Source organism: Mustela putorius, unplaced genomic scaffold (genome assembly GCF_011764305.1).
Source record: "Mustela putorius furo isolate JIRA1106 unplaced genomic scaffold, ASM1176430v1.1 tig00003949_pilon_pilon_pilon, whole genome shotgun sequence".
Classification (NCBI taxonomy): domain Eukaryota; kingdom Metazoa; phylum Chordata; class Mammalia; order Carnivora; family Mustelidae; genus Mustela; species Mustela putorius.
The window spans coordinates 9,108,166-9,130,567 of NW_025422093.1; the positions used below are offsets into that span (position 1 = coordinate 9,108,166).

Consider the following 22,402-nt stretch of genomic DNA (forward strand, 5'->3'; position numbering starts at 1 on the left):
TGGAGGACATTAGGAGAAGGAAGGGAAAAGGGAAGAGGAGAATCAGAGAGGAAGATGAACCATGAGAGACTGTGGACTCAAGAAATAAACTGAGGGTTTTAGAGGGGACGGGGAGGAAGGGATAGGTGAGCCCAGTGATGGGTATTAAGGAGGGCATGGATTGCATGGAGCACTGGGTGTTATATGTAAACAATGAATCTTGGAACACTACATCAAAACTAATCATGTCCTCAATGGCGACTAACATAACACAACAAAAAATAAAAAAATAAAAAAATTAGTAGGTTAGAAGAGTCAACACAAGTGGTGTCACAACCGTACCCCACAATATGTATATTAAGAGTTTACAATACTCTATTTCAGAGTGATCTTTGGAAGTAAAGAGATCTTCACAGAAACAAATTATATGGGGAAAGCATAGCTCAGATCTTACATATTTGTCAACATAATAAAAGCAACTTATGTCCTCCTGAGGTAAGAAAGACACATCCCTTCCTCTACAGTAGAAAGCAAGAGTGCTAAAGTAAGCTTTTAAAGAACTATATCCTATTATACAAAAATCCTTCCAAGTGCTAATATTTTAGGTGAATATTCCCTCCTTCTATTCATTCAATTTATGAACAATTTAAAACCACCTTCTTACATATAACAGGACAATGCAATATAATACAAATAAGAGATGTAATGCTATTAAGCTGTCATGAACATACTTTTACATTACAGATTATTTCTACAACCAAAAAATACCAGCTGTCCACAAATTTTTAATTGGCACTATTACTGAAAAAACTCCTGGTGAAAGCATGCAAATTGTTTAAGAAGAGTGTACCGACATCATTCAGTACAGGAAAAAAAAAAAAAAAAAAAAGAAGGAGGAATGACTATCCACACATAGCAATTTTTACAAGTGAAATTAGATAAATCTTTTCTTATCTGTAGAACAGTAAGAGAAGCATATTTAAAAAATGAGAACTTCCACAAGTGATGTGCATTATACCTTAGGGCTAATCAATTGCATTTAAGCCCCTGTTTAAAGGAAATAAAATTGAAAGTCCTAGTTTACAGTTGATGAGTAATAAAACTGAACTTCTGAAGTTCAGGTTTGTTTTTATTTTATTGATTACAATCACTTAAAAGATTTAAACTAAAAAGATAAACAGTAATGTAGTATTTTCACAGACCAAATCCAACAATTTGAATACACTGAAGCTCTATTTATATGGCCTTGGCTAAAGTATTGATCACATTTTCCATGGCTGGTCCTCGTAACAGGACTGATGATTCTACAGCAGAACTCAAAACTTTGAGTCCAGGGGCGCCTGGGTGGCTCAGTGGTTTAAGCCTCTGTCTTCAGCTTGGGTCATGATCTCAGGGTCCTGGGATCGAGCCCCACATCGGGCTCTCCGCTCAGCGGGGAGCCTGCTTCCCCCCCCCTCTCTCTGCCTGCCTCTCTGCCTACTTGTGATCTCCATCAAATAAATAAATAAAAATCTTTATTAAAAAAAAAAAAAAAACTTTGAGTCCAGTTCAAATTGACTACCAACAAATAAACATGAGATAAATAGTTTCATAACCAAGAATCTCTTTTAATCTGAGAGGAAAATTAATTCCCCCAAAATACAGAACTGTGAGTGCAAGATCCCACAAAACATCAATGGCTGAATCGTGTACAAACTGATCATGGAATAAATAAAAGAAATGAAAAACTACACGTGGTATTTTTATCAATTTTTTTTGAAAAGTTACGCTTCTGAATATTAAGTCCTAGGTTGCCCTTGTGATCTGTATTTCTCATGTGATACCTTATGATCCTTTGCAACTGACAGGCAGTTGATATACAAAGTAAATTTTAAATTTTCCCTAAACAGTTTAAGGATAAGGGGATGAGAGGGACAACTTAAATCAAAAATGAATAATTATAAATGCTTTACATAGGCAAGTAGAAAGTCTGTACTTCAGGAATCATACACAAATATGGGAGATGAGGGTGAGGCTGCCCTTACAACTCGTATCTCTGACTTACTGTATGTGACATTTACAAGTGCCCAGAATTCAACCTGAATATCGTTTTTAACTGTCTTGAAATACCCAAGACTTCAAGAGGTACTATCCAAAACTCCAAAAGACTACCTGTTTTTCTCATTCTAAGGATCCCTAGATCAATGGTTACTTTATGGAGGAAGGCCCTTGACTTCAGACTTGCAGTTGTAAAAGGTAAGTGACATATCCTTCTCAGAATTAAGCAAAAATGACAGAGCTAAAATGGTGACTTGGCCCATCATTATGTCACCACAGAATTCTTAAGGTTTTTATTTAATATGAGAACTTGTGCTCACTCCTCTGGAGTCTGGTCACACAATTCAGGTGTAAGCAAAGGCAAACAAGAATTAGGTAAGTTTCAAAACTTTTAATAAAGGAAAAAAAAGACACTTCCAAAAATAAATGTCACACAAATCAAAGTTTTAAAAAAAGTGAAAGATATTCAAGAAACAAAATCCTCTACTATCAAAATATACTAAATATTTAAATCTAATTAACTTGAGTGTTCAAATTCTGGGTGAATGTAGCTTATAATCATATACCTAGTAAAGCAGTGTTTTTCATGATATGTTTGTTTCAAGACATTACTTAATATAGTTACTTTTTAAACCTATATTTTCTTAAACATCCATTTCACAATTCATTTAAATATTTTTACACTCATTTATAAAAACACATGTTCTAACAATGGGTTATTTTGTGCTTTAATAATAATGATCCATGGTAAAATACTTAAGTGATTTAAATGCTTTACTAATGACTACATCCATCACAGATTTTTGCACACTTAGACAGCTACTGCAATAATCCAAAGAGCTACAACTCTTCTTAAAAATGACACTCACTCAAAGTTTGGTAAGCATGCTAAATAATTAGAAATGTATTTTTTTCCAAGTCAGAACATTAGAACTTTCTAGCTTTCTTTAAAATCTGCAAAGATAACCTGCTTATTTAAGCCACTTTTAACTGGAAATTTATAAAAACAGAAGAAAGCATCATTTTAGAATTTTCTTTATAACATCTATAGTAAAAAATGGATGTCTTCTTTCAAACTGTGATGGCACTAAACTACTATTTTAAAAATTCTAGATTTTAAAATGTTAAGAAATTACAATGTCCATTCTACCTAGAGGGCATTTTAATAATTAAACTATTTTTCAGGTCAATACTTTCTCCAGTGTGGGTGACCCTGCCTTATATTCATCACAGTACCTTAGTAAATGATTCACTTAAAATGTGATCCAAGACAAACCCCAACTTATTCTAAATTGTCTTCTATAACAAGGGTCCAATGTGTTCCATCCTCTAGACTAATAATATGGCAAACAAATACAAACCTAAAGCAATAAAATTTCAAATACAATAGACCTCATTTGCACAATTTGGAATTAATTTGCATGCAAAATTTTATAGTTTTGATCCTTACTTATAGATAATTTATTTCTTTAAGTAATCAAGACAAATAGTAGAAAAAGCATTTTATTTATATGGAAAAAGCTACATTAATATCTGTAAAAGGTGTCAATATAACATTGCCTATACAGAAGAAAAACTCAAATGTGAGTAGCAACAAATAAAAGTTACACATCTTCCTACTTAGCAGTGCAATTAATTCACATTGCAATAAAGTTAAGTCAAGTATAACAAAATCAAAACAAGTGTTTCTCCATAATCAGGATACTGAGAATTACAGTGTAAAGATCCTTTCAGGTTTAAGAAATCTGCGATCAATCTACCGATTACCCTAAGACAAGGGAGACAGACAGTTAATTCATTTAATTACCAGCTGTTGGGTTTTTTCAATACTGTTCACAGGAAAAAGGTAATGAGTTGACATACATGTAAATAGAATATATTTAGTCTATACAGTAAAAAAATACAAATTATAAAGTGAGCTAACAAAGAATGAATCTGAATACAGATTTATAAAACTGATGACATCTTAGACAACACATACAGCATTTCTCATGTAAAAACATTTAGTTTCAGCAAAAAATAATTTGGTTGCTTTTCAGATGCATTGCAGATCTTGTAAGCTGAAGATGCAGATGTCCAAGTATCTTAAAAACCATAATAAATGTCTTTCTCAATGCATACAAAATGACAAATGCTCTCATCACAGTCTGAAGGGTATTTTTGTAAGTTTGTTTTGTCTTGCTTCAGAAATACATGTAAAATGGGTAAAAATCAAAGGATTTCATGATACAATGAAACAGTAAACAGTGCTCAATTTACTGCTAATGTTGAAAAAAACCTAGATTTTACAGTACTCTGGTATATATGAAATTTTTTTTGACTTTACATTGCATATTTCTGAGTCCATTCTCTTGCATGTCTGTTGTATCTGTAGGTATACAAAAGGGATATCATAAAAACAGATAAAATGAATCTTTTAGAAGAACTATTTATATAAAACTGTACACTCTACCTTTTTACACTTAATTGCAGTAATAATTCATAAGCCAATTATTGAGTCAATGTGACTTAGGCTCATATATTAAATAAAATAGAAAACAAGTGGTTTTTTAACTGATGGATTTCTCTACCACCAATACAGAAACATGCCTAAATTATAAACAACAAAATAAGAAATCAATTTCTAACAAAGTCTATAAAAGCCAACCCTGAATGGGCATCACCTATAAAATGCAAATGAATCAATGGTTCCAGCAAGATGAAACAGCTTGAAAATTGGGTCAGATTGGAGGGGGTTAGGGATAACTTCTCTTCCTGGGAGAAAAATATTCAAGCCTTTCCAACTATCAAATTCTTTAATTTTAAATTTACTACCCAGAACTATATATATGGTTCTCTCCTGTCAAAAAACAGACATATTACACAAATGCAGAACATGTTACTATTAAATAGTAAAGGACTAAACACTGTATGGGAAGGAATAATATCTCTTGCAAAAAGACTAATAAAGATAGGCAAATTTAGTACAATTAACACAATTAAATGTACTTAAATATATTGATAATACTTGTGTTTTGGCAGACCACACAGAAATACACCCAGGCAGAAACTAATATAAGTAAACACTTACTTTTCTTTGTCTGATTTATAGATTTGTGCAATATCTGGTACTAAGGGGTCATCTGGATTAGGATCACAAAGTAGAGAACATATGGACAATAAAACTAGATTGAAAAAAGAACATCACATCAGATAATGATCTTTCTGCTTTATAACAATTACACATATGAAAACGCTTTTACTGAATATAGACAATGAACTTATAAAGAAAACAAAATCAAATGAGCATGTTAAATTACTTTTTAGACTAACTTAGCTTAGAAGCAAATATTTCTAATTTTTAATTAGAAAGTATAAAATTAGCATACAATGTATATAATACAAAATCACTATAACTTTCGAAGTTTTAAATTTTATTTGAATTTCTACTTATTTAAAAAATGTGCATTTATAAAGTAACTAAACATTTAATCTGAAGAGTTCTCTATAAAAATAACTTTAGGTAATACATACATATACCAAATATGGTACCTAATCAAAACATTTTTAGAACAGCATCCTAACTTTAGGTATTTTTTTTAAAGATCTTATTTATTGATATGAGGAAAACAGCACACAAGCAGGGGAGCAGCAGGCAGAGGGAGAGGCAGGCTCCCTGCTGAGCAAGGAGCCCAATGAGGGACTCAAACTTAGGACCCTGCCTAGGATCATGATCTGAACCGAAGGCAGATACTTAACCAACTGAGCCACCCAGGCGTCCCTAGCTATTTTTTAAAGATACTTTTGTACTTTAATAAGGAAACCATCCATTTTTTATTTTATTTTAATGCAGAAAATCTATGTTTTAATCAATTCAAAGTACAGCAAACAAATTGCAGTTAACAGTCCAAACCATTTTGGACACATGTTTATGCACTTTTTTTACTTTGGCTTCGTGCTAGTTTGCCTACAAAGAAGAAATATTTGTCAGGTTTTTTTCAATGAATCTTTTATTCCATGTACATTATTTGTATCACAGTCATTTAAAAATAATGTGAACAATTATCAATTCATAACTTGTATGTTTTAAAATATAAGTGAAAATTATAAAAGTAGTTGTTTCTTCCCACATCAAAATACTAATTCAAATAGCTGCATTCTTAAAAACAATGTAAGTATCTGAAAAAGGAAGGAACAAGGACTCTGGTTCCTGATTTGTCTGTTATGATTGCATGCCAAAACTTCTGAGGGTGTACGAGGAATCTTTGGAAGAACATTTCAAGATGTTCTACTATGTTCCTTTATCTTTTCCTAGTCTTACAAATCCACAAGCAAATTTATAAAGCAGTGTTAATTTCTTAAATAATACAGAAAGGGAGCTGCTAAGGGCTAATGAAAAAAATTAGTATTTTATTCATCTTCTTTATCTTCCATATGCCTACTGAAATTTTAAGCCTTTTATATTAAACTAGTAGGGTAGATTATCTAGGCTCACATCTCCAGAGTTTCCAGACTAAACTCACAATAGAAAGCAAAATAAGACATTTAAAATATAAAAAAGTAGAAAATGTACAAATAAGCAAAGTATAAGCTACCTTATAAAATAAGGCAAGAGGGAAGTTCCTCATTTCCCACTCCTGCTGCCAAGAGCAATGTGCCCTGATTTCACTACAATGTACACAAATCAAATGTTTTAAGATAAAGAAAAAGGTAATAATAGTTAACATTCAGTCGAATGTCTTCTATGTGCCAGATGCATAGTGACCTTACATGGTAATACTCTTATAATCCTCATTTTACATATGAGGATAGTGAGGCTACTTGAAATTCTTCTTCAAGGGCAGTTTCCAGAAGCCAAGAAAACTAATTAATATTTATAAAAAGCTACCGATGTTAGAAAATTAGTGCTCAATATCTGGCAGTCTGCCATTTCTTTTGTATGTGTAAGTACTTAACCACTTACACCAAATCAATTACATTTCCATTTCCATTCCAGGAAAGAGTGTATTAATTCGAATAATCCTGTGACACAAAAACTTTCTTGCATCTAGTACATAACAGTTATACTATGTGATTTTTAAAGAGACACTAGAATCAACATGAACATTTTATACAAACATTTTAGGTCAGAAAAACTGCCATTCATAATAACTAGCTGACGTGAAGGGCTACTACTTACCTAATATTTGAAATATTATTGCTGTGGACCCTGCTTACTATAAACCTAATCACTTTTAAAAACAAGTTAAACATGCAGGTAGCATTTATTAAAAATATTTTTTTAAAAGAGCACAGATTCATTCCTCCCCTGAATCCTTCAAGAGAAATAGTTTTCTTAAATTTTATAAAAAGGGAAAACTACCAAATTACTTCAGGGGCAGAAGCTTCTAACTCAAAACAGTATTTTCTGATGGTTGGGTTCTCTTCTGCTGGAGAAACAAGACATGAATTAAGAGCGCTAGCACAGCAGAAACTATTGGCTAGGTACTAGAAGGTCTACATACACACCTGATAATTGAGCAAGAAAAAAGTATGTAACTGTTAAAGCTGAGAATCCACATGGATTATGTTATCAGTCATAAATAATGCTATTGGTTATTAAAAGTTTAGACTAACATCCTAATAAATATACTGCATTATTCTAAAGTGTGAAATATGTCTTCTTAGATGAAGTAAGAGATGTAAAGCTTTACTCATTACATTAACAATACTATTTAATAAATGGCACAACTGATCCTAAAATCTGATTTTCACTCTGTCTCTCTCTTTAAAGCCCAAACTAAAGGGGTAAAATGTCAGTAGGCTCAACCAAATTTCTAGTTCTAACATATTTAAATTTGTCTCATTTTATTATTAAGATTTGACCCTTAGCCACATCAAACTGACAAAAGCAAAAGAGTAGTAGAAGAGCTATGAAAGCAAAGCAAAATCAAAGCAGGAGAAAACAGTAAATTGTATTTTTTTTAAAAACTTTAGTCCTTAGATAGTTCTGCTATATTTTTCTTGTCTCACTGTTATCAATAATTATAAATCTGGTAAATAAAAATTACCTTTTGATACAGTCAGAGCTGGTGACCATTGCGACCTCAGGATATCAAGACAAATACTTCCATTACTGTTTATGTTTGGATGGTAAATTTTTGTTGTGAAAGCAATCTATAAATAAAACGAAACAAAAATGTGACAACCCACAAACTATGAACAAAACAGAACCAATCTGCAAAATGTCCTCAACTTTACATGACCTTAGAGGAGAAATTCAGCAACAAATTGAGCATCTACTTTGTGCACATAGTTTTAGCTAATGGGAGTGTGAAAGCAAATAGTCAGTTTCCCCTTGGCCCCCTGGAACTGAGAAGTATTTTGGAATATAATAAATAAATCTATATTAGCTGGTATGACTGCCGGAGTAGTACCTGGAGTAATTAACCATGGGTTTCATCATCCCTCAAAGTAATCCATTTCTTAATTTGATTATCATTGATACCTACAAATAACAATGAATTTAAAAATAGCATGCCGACCCTGTTCCAGAAGAAAGTTGAGGAGCCTCAGCCTGTTACCTATCCTAAGGGATCTGCTAAGAATTCTAATTTTCCACAAGAGTTGTTGTTACATTGTTTCATATATATAATGTTAATCAGGTGTTTTTAAAAATCTAAAATAATTATTCTGAGTGGAAGTATTTGTTAATAAACTTCTCCCTCCTTGCTGTCACCATCATTTATTTCCTCTTCAGATCCAGTGTAAATTTAATGTAATAAGGACATGTTTTTATTTTTCTTACCATACTTAATAAAGGGACTGTGTCACATTTATTTCTGTATTCCCCAATGTTAACAGAACACTGGAGGTACTCAATAAATTTTTGTTGAATCACAACTTAAGACCTGAGAAATAGGGTCAACTTTCTCAAAAATAATCCCCTGAATACAAAAGTGTGATTCTTGACCATAAAAAATTTCCCAAACTACATATACCTAATGAGGAGGAGAAAAAAAGGTAAGGAAGCTAATTTATCATATAACAGATATCGCCTTTTGTTTTACAGATATAGTCCAATATTTGAGTAATAAGCATATTTAAATTCAGTGATTTTACAGAATAGTTTGAACATGCTAAGCTACCCACAGTCTTTGACATCATGTACATATCTTGGGGTGGAGAGTAAAATCTCTGACAAGGAGTCAAATCAATCATAAAAATGAAAATACCTTTGGTGGCTTAAAAGGATAGTCTGTCGGAAAATGTACAGTGAGAAAGAAGACTCCACCTTGATAGGCGCTATCAGGCTGAAATTACAAATATTTGCATTAGTGATTACTATATTTATTTAGTGATTACTATATTTATTTAGTAACCTAAGATGATTTCCCCCCAAATTGATTTGGGGAAAAAAAAAAAGCCATCATTCTGTCCTAAGTTCAAATCATTTACCTTGAAAACAGGTTTCCTTTTGCAGGTATGAAGGAAGAATCTCCAATAATCATGGTGACATCAAAGTTAAACACAAAAATAGGACACACACAGTGATGTTACTTACCTAAACAGATCTTTTTATGAGTCTAGAGTTTTATAGATTAGTATATACACAAGATTGCTTTAAGAAAAGAAGAATTTTCCACAGCAGTAATCAGTATGGGAAACAGGGTTTGGGCTAGTATTTATTTACCTTCTTATTTATAAAACTTAAGATCTGATTGTCGTGGTTTTTTTTTTAAGATTTATTTATTTTAGAGAGAGTGAAAGCAGGGGGAGGGGCAGAGGGGGAAAGACAATCCTGAACAGACTCCTCACTGAGCAGGGAAACTGACATGGGAAATGATCCCATGATCCTGAGATCAGACCTGAACTGAAATCAATAGTCAGCACACTTAACTGACTGAGCTTCGGAGGGGCACCAATGGTCGTCCTTTAAGGGGCAAGAATAGAAATGAAATAAAAAGACCAAGTTATAAAAAGGAAAGGCTACATGACACACAATTCAGACCTCCAACCTTCACTTAGTAACAGTTTACAATAGAATGTGGAAAACACAAAAAAGCTCAAAATAAAACTAGATAAATTCAATAGTCATTGAATCAAATTAGGAACCAACTATATAGGAAGAATTTAAATTTGGCCATGTTTCTTTATGGCAGTTAGAAAATACATTCAATGTTACAAGCAAGAAAAAAATGCTAAAGAATAAAGGTAAAATCTATTTTAATTCCTTTATATATATTCCTTCATATATATATATATATATACACACACACATATTTCTATATATATATGTGTGTATACACACACACACACACGTATATTCATATATCTACTTACATATATATAATTTATTTATTTGAGAAAGAGGGCATGAGCTGGGGGAGGAGCAGAGGGACAAGCATAACATAGGGCTAAATCCCAGGACCCTGAGATCATGACCTAAGCCAAAGTCAAATGCTTAACCAACTGAGCCACCCAGGGGCCCCTCCTTAATATTTAATGAAATTTTTCATGTTATCATGTTATATTACCACTTTGGTAATAACAGCAAAACTATCATTACTTCCCCAAGTCTCTGCATATGCATTAGAGGACTACACTGTATAATTATTCTAACTATATATAGTTTAATTCTAGTTCTTCAAAAGTTAAAGGGAATGTAGAAAATGTAAATGAATTCAAATGATATTAGAGAGTGGCCTGTTTGCATTACTAAAATAAAGGGGGTACGAGTAACATAATTGTAACCATTTGCTACATGTGATTCATCTAAGGAATATCTGTGAAGGGCTATAATTCAAATGGTAAGGGTGGGCCTTTAAATAATAGTATTTGGGGGCGCCTGGGTGGCTCAGTGGGTTAAAGCCTCTGCCTTCAGCTCAGGTCATGATCCCAGGGTCCCGGGATCGAGTCCCGCATCGGGCTCGCTGCTCAGCAGGGAGCCTGCTTCTTCCACTCTCTCTCTCTCTGCCTGCCTCTCTGCCTACCTGTGATCTTGGTCTGTCAAATAAATAAGTAAATCTTTAATAAATAAATAAATAAATAATAGTATTTTGAAGGTTCTTAGTAAGCAATGAAAAACAAATAATTAGATTCTTCAAGTTGTTCTTTAAATATATTGCATTTTACCCTTAGAAAAAACTAACTTAACATAACAGTTTAGGAATTTGAGACATTTGCCCAGGACTTCTGCTCTGAAAATTCAGTATTTGTTTTTAAAAGTGAAACACTAGTAATATGATTAAAACCTCTATGCCTTACTAGATAAAATTCTTTCAGGGGAGGGAGAGAATGATGTTCATGTAAACAGGTTACTAGTATGTATATTCTCACCCAGGAAGTAGTCTATGCCCATTCCTATGCAATCAGATTTTTGTGCACAAAAAAAAAAGTCTTTTTCAAGTCATAACTGCCTCTAGGTACAGAAAGAAATAATCTTAACAAGGGTAGTAAGTGTTAGGTAAGGCCAGTCATAAAATAGGTAATTTTGAGTTCAGTACAATACAACAAAACTAAAAACAACAAATTCAGGAGTTGGCAAAGACAGATCTGTTACAATTATCTTACCAGTTCCCTCTCACACACAGGAACAGTGAAGAGTTATTGCAAACTGGTGCTTGTTGCTTGCAGGTATTCCATTGCTGAGTTAATAAGAGTCATTTCTAACCTACTAAAATATTATTTTTTTCTTTTACTAAAATTGTTGATGCGAGGATCATTATACTGGGTTCTGAACAACTGACTTTTGTGCTTAAAAACAGATAAAGCAAATGTGTAACATATAGACTCGGTGCAAATGGTGGGTGATCCATGACTATGTGTAATGACCAAGGATTTGTCAAAGGGAAACATCAAAGTGATCCAAACAAGTGATTTGCCACCAGTGCTCCAGAAAATCATCAAAAATCCTTTCATTGTATTTTGCTTCCTGAGTGTTCAGAGTACATGAAAACTCAACCTTAGCCACAAACGTCTCATCAAAGGTGAAATGGTAAGAATGAGGTATGGCTGAGGGAATTAATTTCATATATATGAATCATACTTACAGGTCCCATAATAGTTGCTTGCCAGTGGAACACTGAAACAAACAAAGAGTTTTGAAGTCATTAACAAACATTCAAACCTATATTATTAATGGTAGCAAAATTCTAGCAAGATAGCAAAGCTTACAGTCATCCCCCACGGGTCCAGCGGAACAATGAGCAGGTGGGTCTCGTTGTAGATCACTTAATTCCTGAAGCAAAGCAAAAATACTTAAGGTTAATTGTTTTTCTAGTGAAACAAGCATAATAATCTATGAAGACACCAACTATTTACTTTAAAATTAAATTTGAGGCAGTTCTATTCAAAATCTGATAACAGAAAATGTAGTAACTGATTGGTAGAAGAGTATGGCAAGTACTATATTCTTTCATGAAATATCACCAAACCCTGAATAAATTAAATGGATTAAAATACTGTTTTTCTCTAACATCCCTAAGACAAAAATATTTAATCAGTATCTATTGTAACCAAGGTAATTTATATAACTGCTAGGTATATATAAGAACTGCTAGAAGAATGTTATATTAGTACCATATGAATAGACGAACATCTTCAAAGGTTTACAATCTAATTTGGGAGGGACGGCTTCCAAAGAAATGGATATTGAGAGAACAACCTACCTGAAGTTTAAATAGAAAGAAAGGAGAGAAGTCAGGCCATATTTGGAAGCCTCGCACATTGATTCATATGCTTTCTTCTGTTCTCAAGAAAGCAAAGGAAGGACCATGGAAATGAGAGTTTAGAGTTGGCCGGTCCTCGTCTGGCATTCTAGTTCTACCATAATCAGCATTACAATCCTTGGGGAAATCACTCGACTTCCTTATCTTCACCCCAAATATGAAAGGTATAAATTCAATATAAAAGATCATACACTAGGACTGAAGTAACTACTTTAGTTTGGAAGATCAGAACATGTCTTTGAGGCAGTGGCAGCTAAGAAGAAAAGTAAAGGATGAGTGGGAGTTCGTTTTGGGAGAAATGAGTGACACTACAAGGTAGAGCAGCATAAGATGAGGCTGAAAAAGTGGGCAGAGGCTAGGCAGACAACTGAGAACAATACATACCATACTAAGAACTGTGGGTTTTTAAGAAGTTGTGTGATCTGATTTAAAAGATTGTTGACTGATCTTTGTACTGAATAGACTAGAGATGAGAAAGAGTAGAAGCTATTAGTTACTATAGGTGAGAAAAATGAGGGCCTGGAGTGGAGAAGCAGCGATGAGATAAAAGTGGACAGAAGTATTTTAAAGGGCCTACCTCTCACAGGATTTGAGGATGAGTTACATGTCCAGAGTTAAGGAGAGAGGTCACAGATATGTATCATAAAGATCAGTGGCAGCTAACATTTACTCCTTGTTTTAATGTCCCAACAACTCTCAGAGATAGGTGTTATTATGCTCCCCATTTTACAGATGAAGACAGACACATGTCTCAGTGTCCTCACATAACTAGTGTAAGGTGGAAGTGGGATTCACACCCTGGCAGTCAAACCGATAGCTTTTCAGCTTCACAAATGTACAAACGGAGATTCCATTTACTGACATGGGGGAATACTGAAAGACAAGTTTGTTCAGAAAGTAGACATATTGAATTGGTGATGCCTGTGGTTTTGAAGGAAAATGTAGTTCAACATAGAGGTCTGAAGCTTAAAAGAGGACTAGACTAGAAACTGGAAAATCACCATATATATCTGGTATTTAAAACTGTTGGGATGATATAAACCTTTTCATGGGAACACATGTAAATATTGTGCATCAAATCTAAGATGCCATCGACCATATATCACATCCTTATTTTTTGAACCAATTATTAAGGAGAAATGTTGACAACTAATTTTAAGACAACATTAATTAGGGGCACCTGGGTGGCTCAGTGGGTTAAAGCCTCTGCCTTTAAGGTTAAAGCCTTTGCTCAGGTCATGATCCCAGAGTCCTGGGATCGAGCCCCACATCGGGCTCTCTGCTCAGCAGGGGGCCTGCTTCCTCCTCTCTCTCTGCCTGCCTCTCTGCCTACTTGTGATCTCTGCCTGTCAAATAAATAAATAAAATCTTAAAAAAAAAAAAAAGACGACATCAATTATAAGATGCATCCAGATTTTAGAAATGTTAAATGAAAAATATGTGCACCTTAGAATCATTGCAATATGGTAATTACAACAATGAGTTCAGTGTTCTAACAGACAGATAAGGAATAGGATGTGGCAGGGAAAGCTTTCCTAAGAAAGCTAAAAACGGAGCCAAGTACCAACTCTGGTCTCCTTCTAAATCTTCTCCAGTATATATCTTGGTCCGTTCATTTGTTTTTGTTGCTATTATCTATACAGCTAGTGCTGTACTCTTCTTCCTGATAATAATTAACTAACAGAGCAGCTTCTTTGGTCCAAGTATAATTAAAAAATAAAGAGGAATATTTCAGTCCTTGACTTAGTGATAATGGTTAATGTGATAATGGTACCATTACTCCACTGCCACATGATCTTGGGCAAAACATTGTTTGTTTGTTTGTTTTTAACTCTCCAAACCTTCATTTAATGTAAAGTGGCATTACTACTTTTATCCATAGTTTCTATAACAAGAGAAATGACACATGTGAAATGTACAGCAATCTCTGACATATATAAGCATTCAAGTAAATGTTAATATGGAATGGATAACAACCATCCAATTCTCTAGTAGCAGAATGCAATTATTTAACCAGTTTAAATGACTGGGGGAGGAGTTCCCAAGTCATATACCCATCTGAAGTGACTGTGCTTTATTTGATAGTTTTCTAAACTGGACTTCTAGGAGGTTGCTTCTGAAAATATTAATCATGTTGAGTTTTCCAAAAATTAGTATAAATGGGTAAATGGGACTACTTTGCCCTTATTTTAACTAGAAAAGTAGTTATTTTGAAAATCAATTTCTATAGTTAAAAAGCTGGAATTCATTTGCATGTATATATTTTACAGAGCTACTATATATGTGAATAAGTCATACCTATCCATAAATACACATTTATTTTGTATACTAACAAAAAACCCCAAATTGTAATTTGTAATGGCCTTAAATCATGTTCAAATTTCAAATGTTAGACTGTTTTCAAATCTCTTAAAATAATATAGGAAAGTCAAGGTTTTCTTGTTCGTATGTTTTTGTGCCCTGATTCTTCCTCCTCTGTTAGGGGCAGTTAGAGCTCAGGATGAGAAACAAAAACCTCACAACCAAACTGCAAAGGTCAGGTTCTTAAGTTGTCTATTTAAAGCTCACTTATTATAGGAAAGTGGCAGCTGACAGTACCTCAAACATTCTTCAGAGTGAGACTGGTCATTACTTACTAATAATGATACTAATGCTCAGGTGAAGAGACTTAAACATCCTAGACTCTTTAGGAGTCTAAATGCCTACTGTTCTATCCCTTTCTCAGACCCTGTTATATTTGGAAATACGTGACTGAAACTATGGTACATCAGTACAGACAGAATGACCAACAGAAAACAAAAGGCTCAAAATATACCCTCCCTCACCCACAAAAATAGACCTTAAGTCTGAAAAAACAAAAATGAGGAATTCTGAGATGTGCTAAGAGTGTGAAAATATGTAACAACAAAAGTACAACCAAACCAAATCCCCACTCTTTTCTTCTTAGCCTATTCAGCAGCCAGTATCGTTTTTTTTATTTGAACCTTTTAATTTTATTTTATCTTATTTTATTTAAATTATATCCATTTAAATGATCTTGGAACACTGCATCAAGAACTAATGATGTATTTTATGATGACTAACATAACACAATAAAAAAAATTATGTTCACTTAGCCAACATATTGGTTTTTGATGTAGTGTTCAACAATTCATCAGTTGCATATAACATCCAGTGCTCATTATCACGCGTGCCCTCCTTAATGCCCATCATCAGGTTACCCCATCCCACAACTCCCCTCCCTTCTGCAACCCTCAGTGTGTCTCCCGGAGTCCAGAGTTTCTCATAGTTTGTCTCCCTCTCTGATTTCTTCCCATTCAGTTTTCCCTCCCTTTCTCTGTGGTCCTCCATACTATTCCTTATGTTCCACAGAAGACTGAAACCAAATGACATGTCTCTACTTGACATATTTCACATAGAATAATACTGTCCAATTCCACCCATGTTGATGCAAATGATGGGTATTCAACCTTTCTGATGATGGCTGAGTAATACCCCATTGTATATATGAACTACATCTTATTTATCCATGCCATCCGTTGAAGAACATCATGGCTCCTTCCACTGTTTGGCTATTGTGGACACTGTGGCTACAAACACTGGGGTGCAGGTGCCCCTTCTTTTCACGCCATCTGTATATTTGGAGTAAATACCCAGTAGTGCAATTGCTGGGTTATAGAGCAGTTCTATTTTTAACATCTGAGGAACCACCCTACTGTTTTTGAAAGTGGTTGCACCAATTTGCATTCCCACCAACACTGTAATAAGATTTTTTTTTTCTCCACATTCTTGCCAACATTTGTTCCTCCGTCTTGTTAATTTTGGCCATTCTTACTGGTTAAAGGTGGTATCTCATTGTGGTTTTGATTTGTATTTCCCTGATGGCAAGTGATGTGGAGCATTTTTCATGTGTCTATTGGTCATTTGGATGTCCTCTCTGGAAAAGTATCTGTTCATGTCTTCTGCCCATTTCTTGACTGAATTATTTGTTTTCTGGGTCTTGAGTTTGAGAAATTCTTTACAGATCTTAGACACCAGCCCTTTATCTGTAATGTTATTTGCAAATATCTTCTCCCATTCTGTGAGCTCCTCTTTAGTTTGTTGACTATTGACTTTGCTATGAGAAAGCTTTTTATCTTGAAGTCTCGAATGTTCATTTTTGCTTTTGCTTCCTTTGCCTTTAGAGATGTGTCTTGAAAGAAGTCACTGTAGGGACACGTAGGTGGCTTAGTTGGTTAAACGTCTGCCTTCAGCTCAGGTCATGATCCCAAGTCCTGGGATAGAGTCTTGCACAGGGCTCCTTCCTCAGCCTGGGACCTGCTTCTCCCTCTACCTGCTCTGCATGATGTCCTCCCTACTTAAATGTTCTCTCTAAAAAATGAATTTTAAAAAGGCCTAAAAAAAAAAGGACAGAAGTCACTGTGGCCAAGATCAAAAAGGTTACTGCTTGTGTTTTCCTCTGGGATTTTAATGAATTCCTGTCTCACATTTAGATTTTTCATGCATTCTGGGCTTATCTTTCTGTATGGTGTAATAGAATGGTTCAGTTTTATTCTTCTGCATGTGGCTGTCCAATTTTTCCAGCATCATTTATTGGCTGTCCAATTTTTCCAGCACCAGTCTTTCTTCACTGGATATTCTTTCCTGCTTTGTCAAAGATGAGTTGACCATACAGTTGAGGGTCCATTTCTGGGTTCCCTACTCTGTCCCACAGATCTCTGTGTCTGTTTTTGTGCCAATACAGTGCTATCCTGATGACCACAGCTTTGTAATATACCTTGAAGCCATGCATTCTGGTGCTCTCAGTTTTTGTTTTCTTTTTCAATATTCCCCTGGGGATTCGGGATCTTTTCTGGTTCCATATAAATTTTAGGACTGTTTGCTCTGGCTCTGTAAAAATGTCGATGGATTTTTTTTTTTTTTTTTTTTTAGATTTTATTTATTTCACAGACATAGATCAGAAGTAGGCAGAGAGGCAGGCAGAGAGAGAAGGGGAAGCAGGTTCCCCGCCGAGCAGAGAGCCCAATGCGGGGCTCAATCCCAGGACACTGGAATCATGACCCGAGCCAAAGGCAGAGGCCTCAACCCACTAAGCCACCCAGGCGCCCCTGTCAATGGAATTTTGATAGGGATTGCACTGAATGTGTAGATTGCTCTGGACAGCATAAACATTATAACGATGTTCATTCTTCCAATCCATAAGCATGAGATTCTTTTCCATGTCTTTGTGTCTTCCTCAGTTTCTTTTCAACTTGACTTCTTCTTTGCTGATTTGAATGTCTTTTATGTTGTCTGATTGCTGAGGCTAGGATTACGTTGAATTACGTTGTTACATTGTACAAAAGTGGTAAGAGTGGGAATCCCTGCTGTGTTCCTGACCTGAAGGGAAAAGCTTTCTGTTTTTCCCACTGAGAATATTTGCTGTGGGCTATTCATAGATGCCTTTTATGGTTTTGAGGTATGCTCCCTCTATCCCTGTATTCTGAAAGAGTTTTAATCATGAAAAGATGCTGTATTTTGTCAAATGCTTTTTTGCATCAATTGAGAAGATTAGAGGGTTCTTGTCTCTTCTTTGGCTAATGTGCTCTATCATGTTGATTGATTTGTGAATGTTGAACCACCTTGGATCCCGGGAATAAATCCCACCTGGTCGTGGTGAATAATCCTTTTAAGGTACTGTTGGGTCCTATTGGCCAGGATCTTGTTGAGTATCTTGGTGTCCATGTTCATTAGGGATATTGGTCAGTAATTTTCCTTTTGATGGGGTCTTTGTCTGGCTTGGGGATCAGGGTAATGCTGGCCTCATAGAACGAGTTTGGAAGTTTTCCTTCCATTTTATTTATTGGAACACCTTCAGTAGAATAAGTATGATTTCTTCTTTGAATGTTTGGCAGAATTCCCCTGGGAAACCTCCTGGCCCTGGACTCTTGATCTTTGGCAGGTTTTGACGACTGTTTCAATTTCCTTGCTGGTTATTGGTCTGTTCAGATTGTCTATTTCTTCCTGTTTCAGTCTTGGTAGTTTATGAGTAACCAGGAATGCATTCATTTCTTCCAGATTGTCTAGCTTGTTGACATACAGCTGCTGGTAACAAGTTCTAATAATTGCTCTATTTCCTTGGCTTTAGTCCTGATTTCTCCCCTTTCATCATGATTTTATTAATTTGAATCCCTTCTCTTTTCTTTTTGATAAGTCTGGCATAGGTTTATCAATCGTATTAATTCTTTCAAAGAAGAGCTTCTAGTGTCATTGATCCATTGTACTGTTCTGGTTTCTATTTCATTGATTTCTGCTCTAATCTCTATTATTTCTCTTCTGCTGCTTGGTTTAGGTTTATTTGCTGTTCTTTCTCCAGGTCCTTTAGGTGTAAGGTTAGCTTGTGCATTTGGGATTGTTCTAATTATCTGAGAGCAGCTTGGACTGCTATATATACTTCTCTCTTAGGATTGCCTTTGCAGTATCCCGTAAGTTTAAATCGATGTGTTTTCATTGTCATAGGCTTGTATGAATTGTTTAGTTCTTTAATGCCCTGGTTGACCCATTTGTTCTTTAGCAGGATGTTCTTTCATCTCCAAGTGTTTGGGTTCCTTCCAAATTTCTTCTTGTGATGAGTTCCAGTTTCAAATCATAATGGTCTGAAAATATGCAGAGAATGATCCAAATCCTTTGGTATCAGTTGCGACCTGATTTGTGACCCTGTGTGCGATCCATTCTGGAGAAAGTTGCATGTGCACTCAAGAAGAATGAGTATTCTGTTGTTTTAGGATGGAAGGTTATACTGTATATAATCTGTGAAGTCCATCTGGTCCAGTGCATCATTCAAAGCCCTTGTTTCTTGTTGATCTTTTGCTTAGATGATATGCCCATTGCTGTGAGTGGGGTGAAGTCCCCTATTAATATATTGTTTTCCATATATTTCCTTTTTTTTGGTTATTAATTGGTTTATATAATTGCCTGTTTGCACATTGGGGGCACAGATATTTATAATATCAGATTTTTCTCATTAGATAGGCCCCTTAAGTATGATATAGTGTCCCTCTACATCTCTTACTACAGTCTTTGGATTAAAATCTAATTTGTCTGATATGAGGATTGCTACCCCTACTTTCTTTTCAGGCCGACTAGCATGATAAATGGTTCTCTATCCCCTCACCTTCAATCTGGAGGTGTCTTTAGGTTCAAATTGAATTTCTTGTAGACAGCATATGAGTGGGCCCTGCTTTCTTATCAAATGTGAAACCCTTTGTCTTTTGATAGGAGCATTCAGCCTGTTTACATTGAGAGAGGCTATTGAAAGATATTATTTTAGTGCCATTGTATTGCCTATAAAGTACCTGTTTCTATAGGTTTTCTCTGTTAACTTCTGGTCTATCTTACTCTTGGGGTCTTCCTTTGTTTACAGTATTCCTCCTTAATATTTCCTGCAGGGCTGGCTTGGTGGTCACATATTCTTTCAGTTTCTGCCTGTCCTGGAAGCTCCTTATCTCTCCATCCATTCTGAATGACAGCCTTACTGGATAAAGTATTCTTGGCTGTATGTTCTTCTCATTTAGTACCCTGACTATGTCTTGTCAGCCCTTTCTGGCTTGCCAGGTCTCTGTGGATAGGTCTGATGTTATTATGGCATTCCTCCCTCTGTACAAAAGAGATCTCATCCCCTTTGCTGCTCTTAAAGTAGCTTCATTGGCTCTAAGATTTGCAAGCTTCACTAATATGTCAGGGTGTTTATCTATTTTTATTTTTAGGGGTCCTCTCTGCATCTTGGTCAGGAATATTTGTTTCCTTCCCCAGATTAGGGAAGTTCTTAGCTATAATTTCCTCAAATATGTTCTAGTCCTCTCTCTCTCTCCACTCCCTTAGGAATCCCAATAATTCTGACATTGGAACATTTCATGGCATCATTGATCTAAGTCTATTTTCATGGGCCCTAGCTGCCTATTCCTATCTTCCTCAGCTTTCCTTCTTTCTATCACCTTATATTCTAGATAACTGATTCATTCTTCTGTCTCATTTACACTTGGCTATTAGATTATCCAGTTTAGACTGCATCTCATTCACAGCATTTTTTAAATTCAGCCTGATTAGATCCCATTTCTGCTCTTAGAGATTCTATATTGTCACTAATGCTTTTTTTCAACCCTAGCTATTGACTTCATGATTGCTATCCTGAATTCTATCTCTTACATCTTGCTTATATCCATATCTATTAGCTCTATGGCAGAGGACATTGTCTTTTGTTCTTTTCTTTGCTTAGAGTTCCTCCTCCTAGTCATTCTATTTAGGGATGGTTGAGTGAATGAATAGAGTGTACAATATCAACCACATCCCATGCAAAAAACCCTAAGTGGTGTAAAGCTACCACAGATACGCAACCAAAGCCAAGATGATCCAAAATAATAAAAAGGGTGGGGCAGGAAGGGTGACAGATTATAATTTCTCAGGATGGACAAAGCAGGGTGGTCCCCCTGTTCCTGATGGATTTTTGGATTCTTTGTTAGAAGACACTATATCCCAAAACTGCAAAGAAATCAGAACTCATATATCAAGATAAAATGAATAGTGAAAATGGGCTTGTATGGGGCATAAATCTATAAAATGTAGATGTGAAAAAGTTAAAAAGTGACTTAAAAACAAGTTGGCAAATAATCTATTTGAAATGGGAACAGGATTTAAAAAAAAAAGACAAGAAAAGGAAGAAAAAGAAAAGAAATAAACAGAGAAATGTAAAATTTTAGGCTGAAGTATTAATGAGTCATGAGAGAACACCTGGAGCTCCCTTTATTATTTTCCCCTAGAGCTGGAGTTTTACAGTCCTGTGGAAAATAAGCTATGATTCACCTGTTCTTCCTGTCTTCTGGAGGAGGGACCTGCTGCTCAGCTTCTCAGGGGTCTTTGCTTGGGTGGAGTTGCCCCACCCCTTGTCAGTGGGATGGCCTTAATGTGAGCTGGTTGGTTGTGTGGCTTTTGTTCCATGGTGGCTTTCCACTTCTCTTTAGAGGATCAGAGCAAATATGGCCATGCAGAAATCGCTGGTCCAGAGCCACAGGTTTGTGGTCCCCTTTCTTCAATAAATCCTCAGGTCAAACCATCTCCACTTCTTTGTCTACCAAGCTCCACACACTCATACTATTTGTGTCTGTTTCATCTTTCCAGGAGGAGATACAGGGACCCCTGAGCCTCTCTGTGCTTTGTGACTTTGCAATAGCAGCCATGGACTCACGTGTACCCTCTTCTGCAGCTCCCAGGTCATTCTGGGAGGTGTCCCAGTGTCCCTTCAGCGGTCACACTACCCCAAAAGCTGATGCCCAATCATGGATGAGGCCTCTTTATGAGCCAAACTGCTGAATCCCACAGCTCCTGCCATTTCCCCTTTCCCAGAGGAGTTATGGATACTTGTGAGCGTCTCTGCACAATGTGATTTTGTAATTGCAGTAGCCTTGGTCCCATGTATGCACCCTCTTCTGCAGCTCCCAGGTCATGGTGGGTGCTACCCCAGTGTTCTTTCATGAGCCACACTGCCCTGAAATCTATTGCTGTATCATGGATGCAAGTTGTTTTTATATCTCCCTTAGAATATTAAACAGCCCACACCTTCTAGTCCTTTTCAGGGTGGTCCAGAGATCTCCCTACAGGCTTGGCTCATGGTTTATGTGACCAGAGCTGAGAGTCCCTTCTGGGCTCACTGACCAAAACCAGTC

At 35.6% G+C, this 22,402-nt stretch overlaps 1 protein-coding gene across 2 annotated transcripts in view; it reads right to left on the minus strand.

Moving 5' to 3' along the window:
* Positions 1-3,503: 3,503 nt before the first annotated feature.
* UBE2D1 (ubiquitin conjugating enzyme E2 D1) overlaps positions 3,504-22,402 on the minus strand; it is a 37,432-nt gene continuing 18,533 nt past the window's right edge. For both annotated transcript variants that reach the window (XM_004780648.3, XM_013050091.2), the window contains exons 2-7: positions 12,151-12,214; positions 12,027-12,058; positions 9,210-9,287; positions 8,046-8,151; positions 5,087-5,180; positions 3,504-4,384 (exon numbers count right to left, since the gene is read on the minus strand). In XM_004780648.3, the coding sequence (XP_004780705.1) occupies positions 4,339-4,384; positions 5,087-5,180; positions 8,046-8,151; positions 9,210-9,287; positions 12,027-12,058; positions 12,151-12,214 (420 nt within the window). In that variant the 3' untranslated portion in view covers positions 3,504-4,338. The remainder of the gene's footprint in view (positions 4,385-5,086; positions 5,181-8,045; positions 8,152-9,209; positions 9,288-12,026; positions 12,059-12,150; positions 12,215-22,402) is intronic.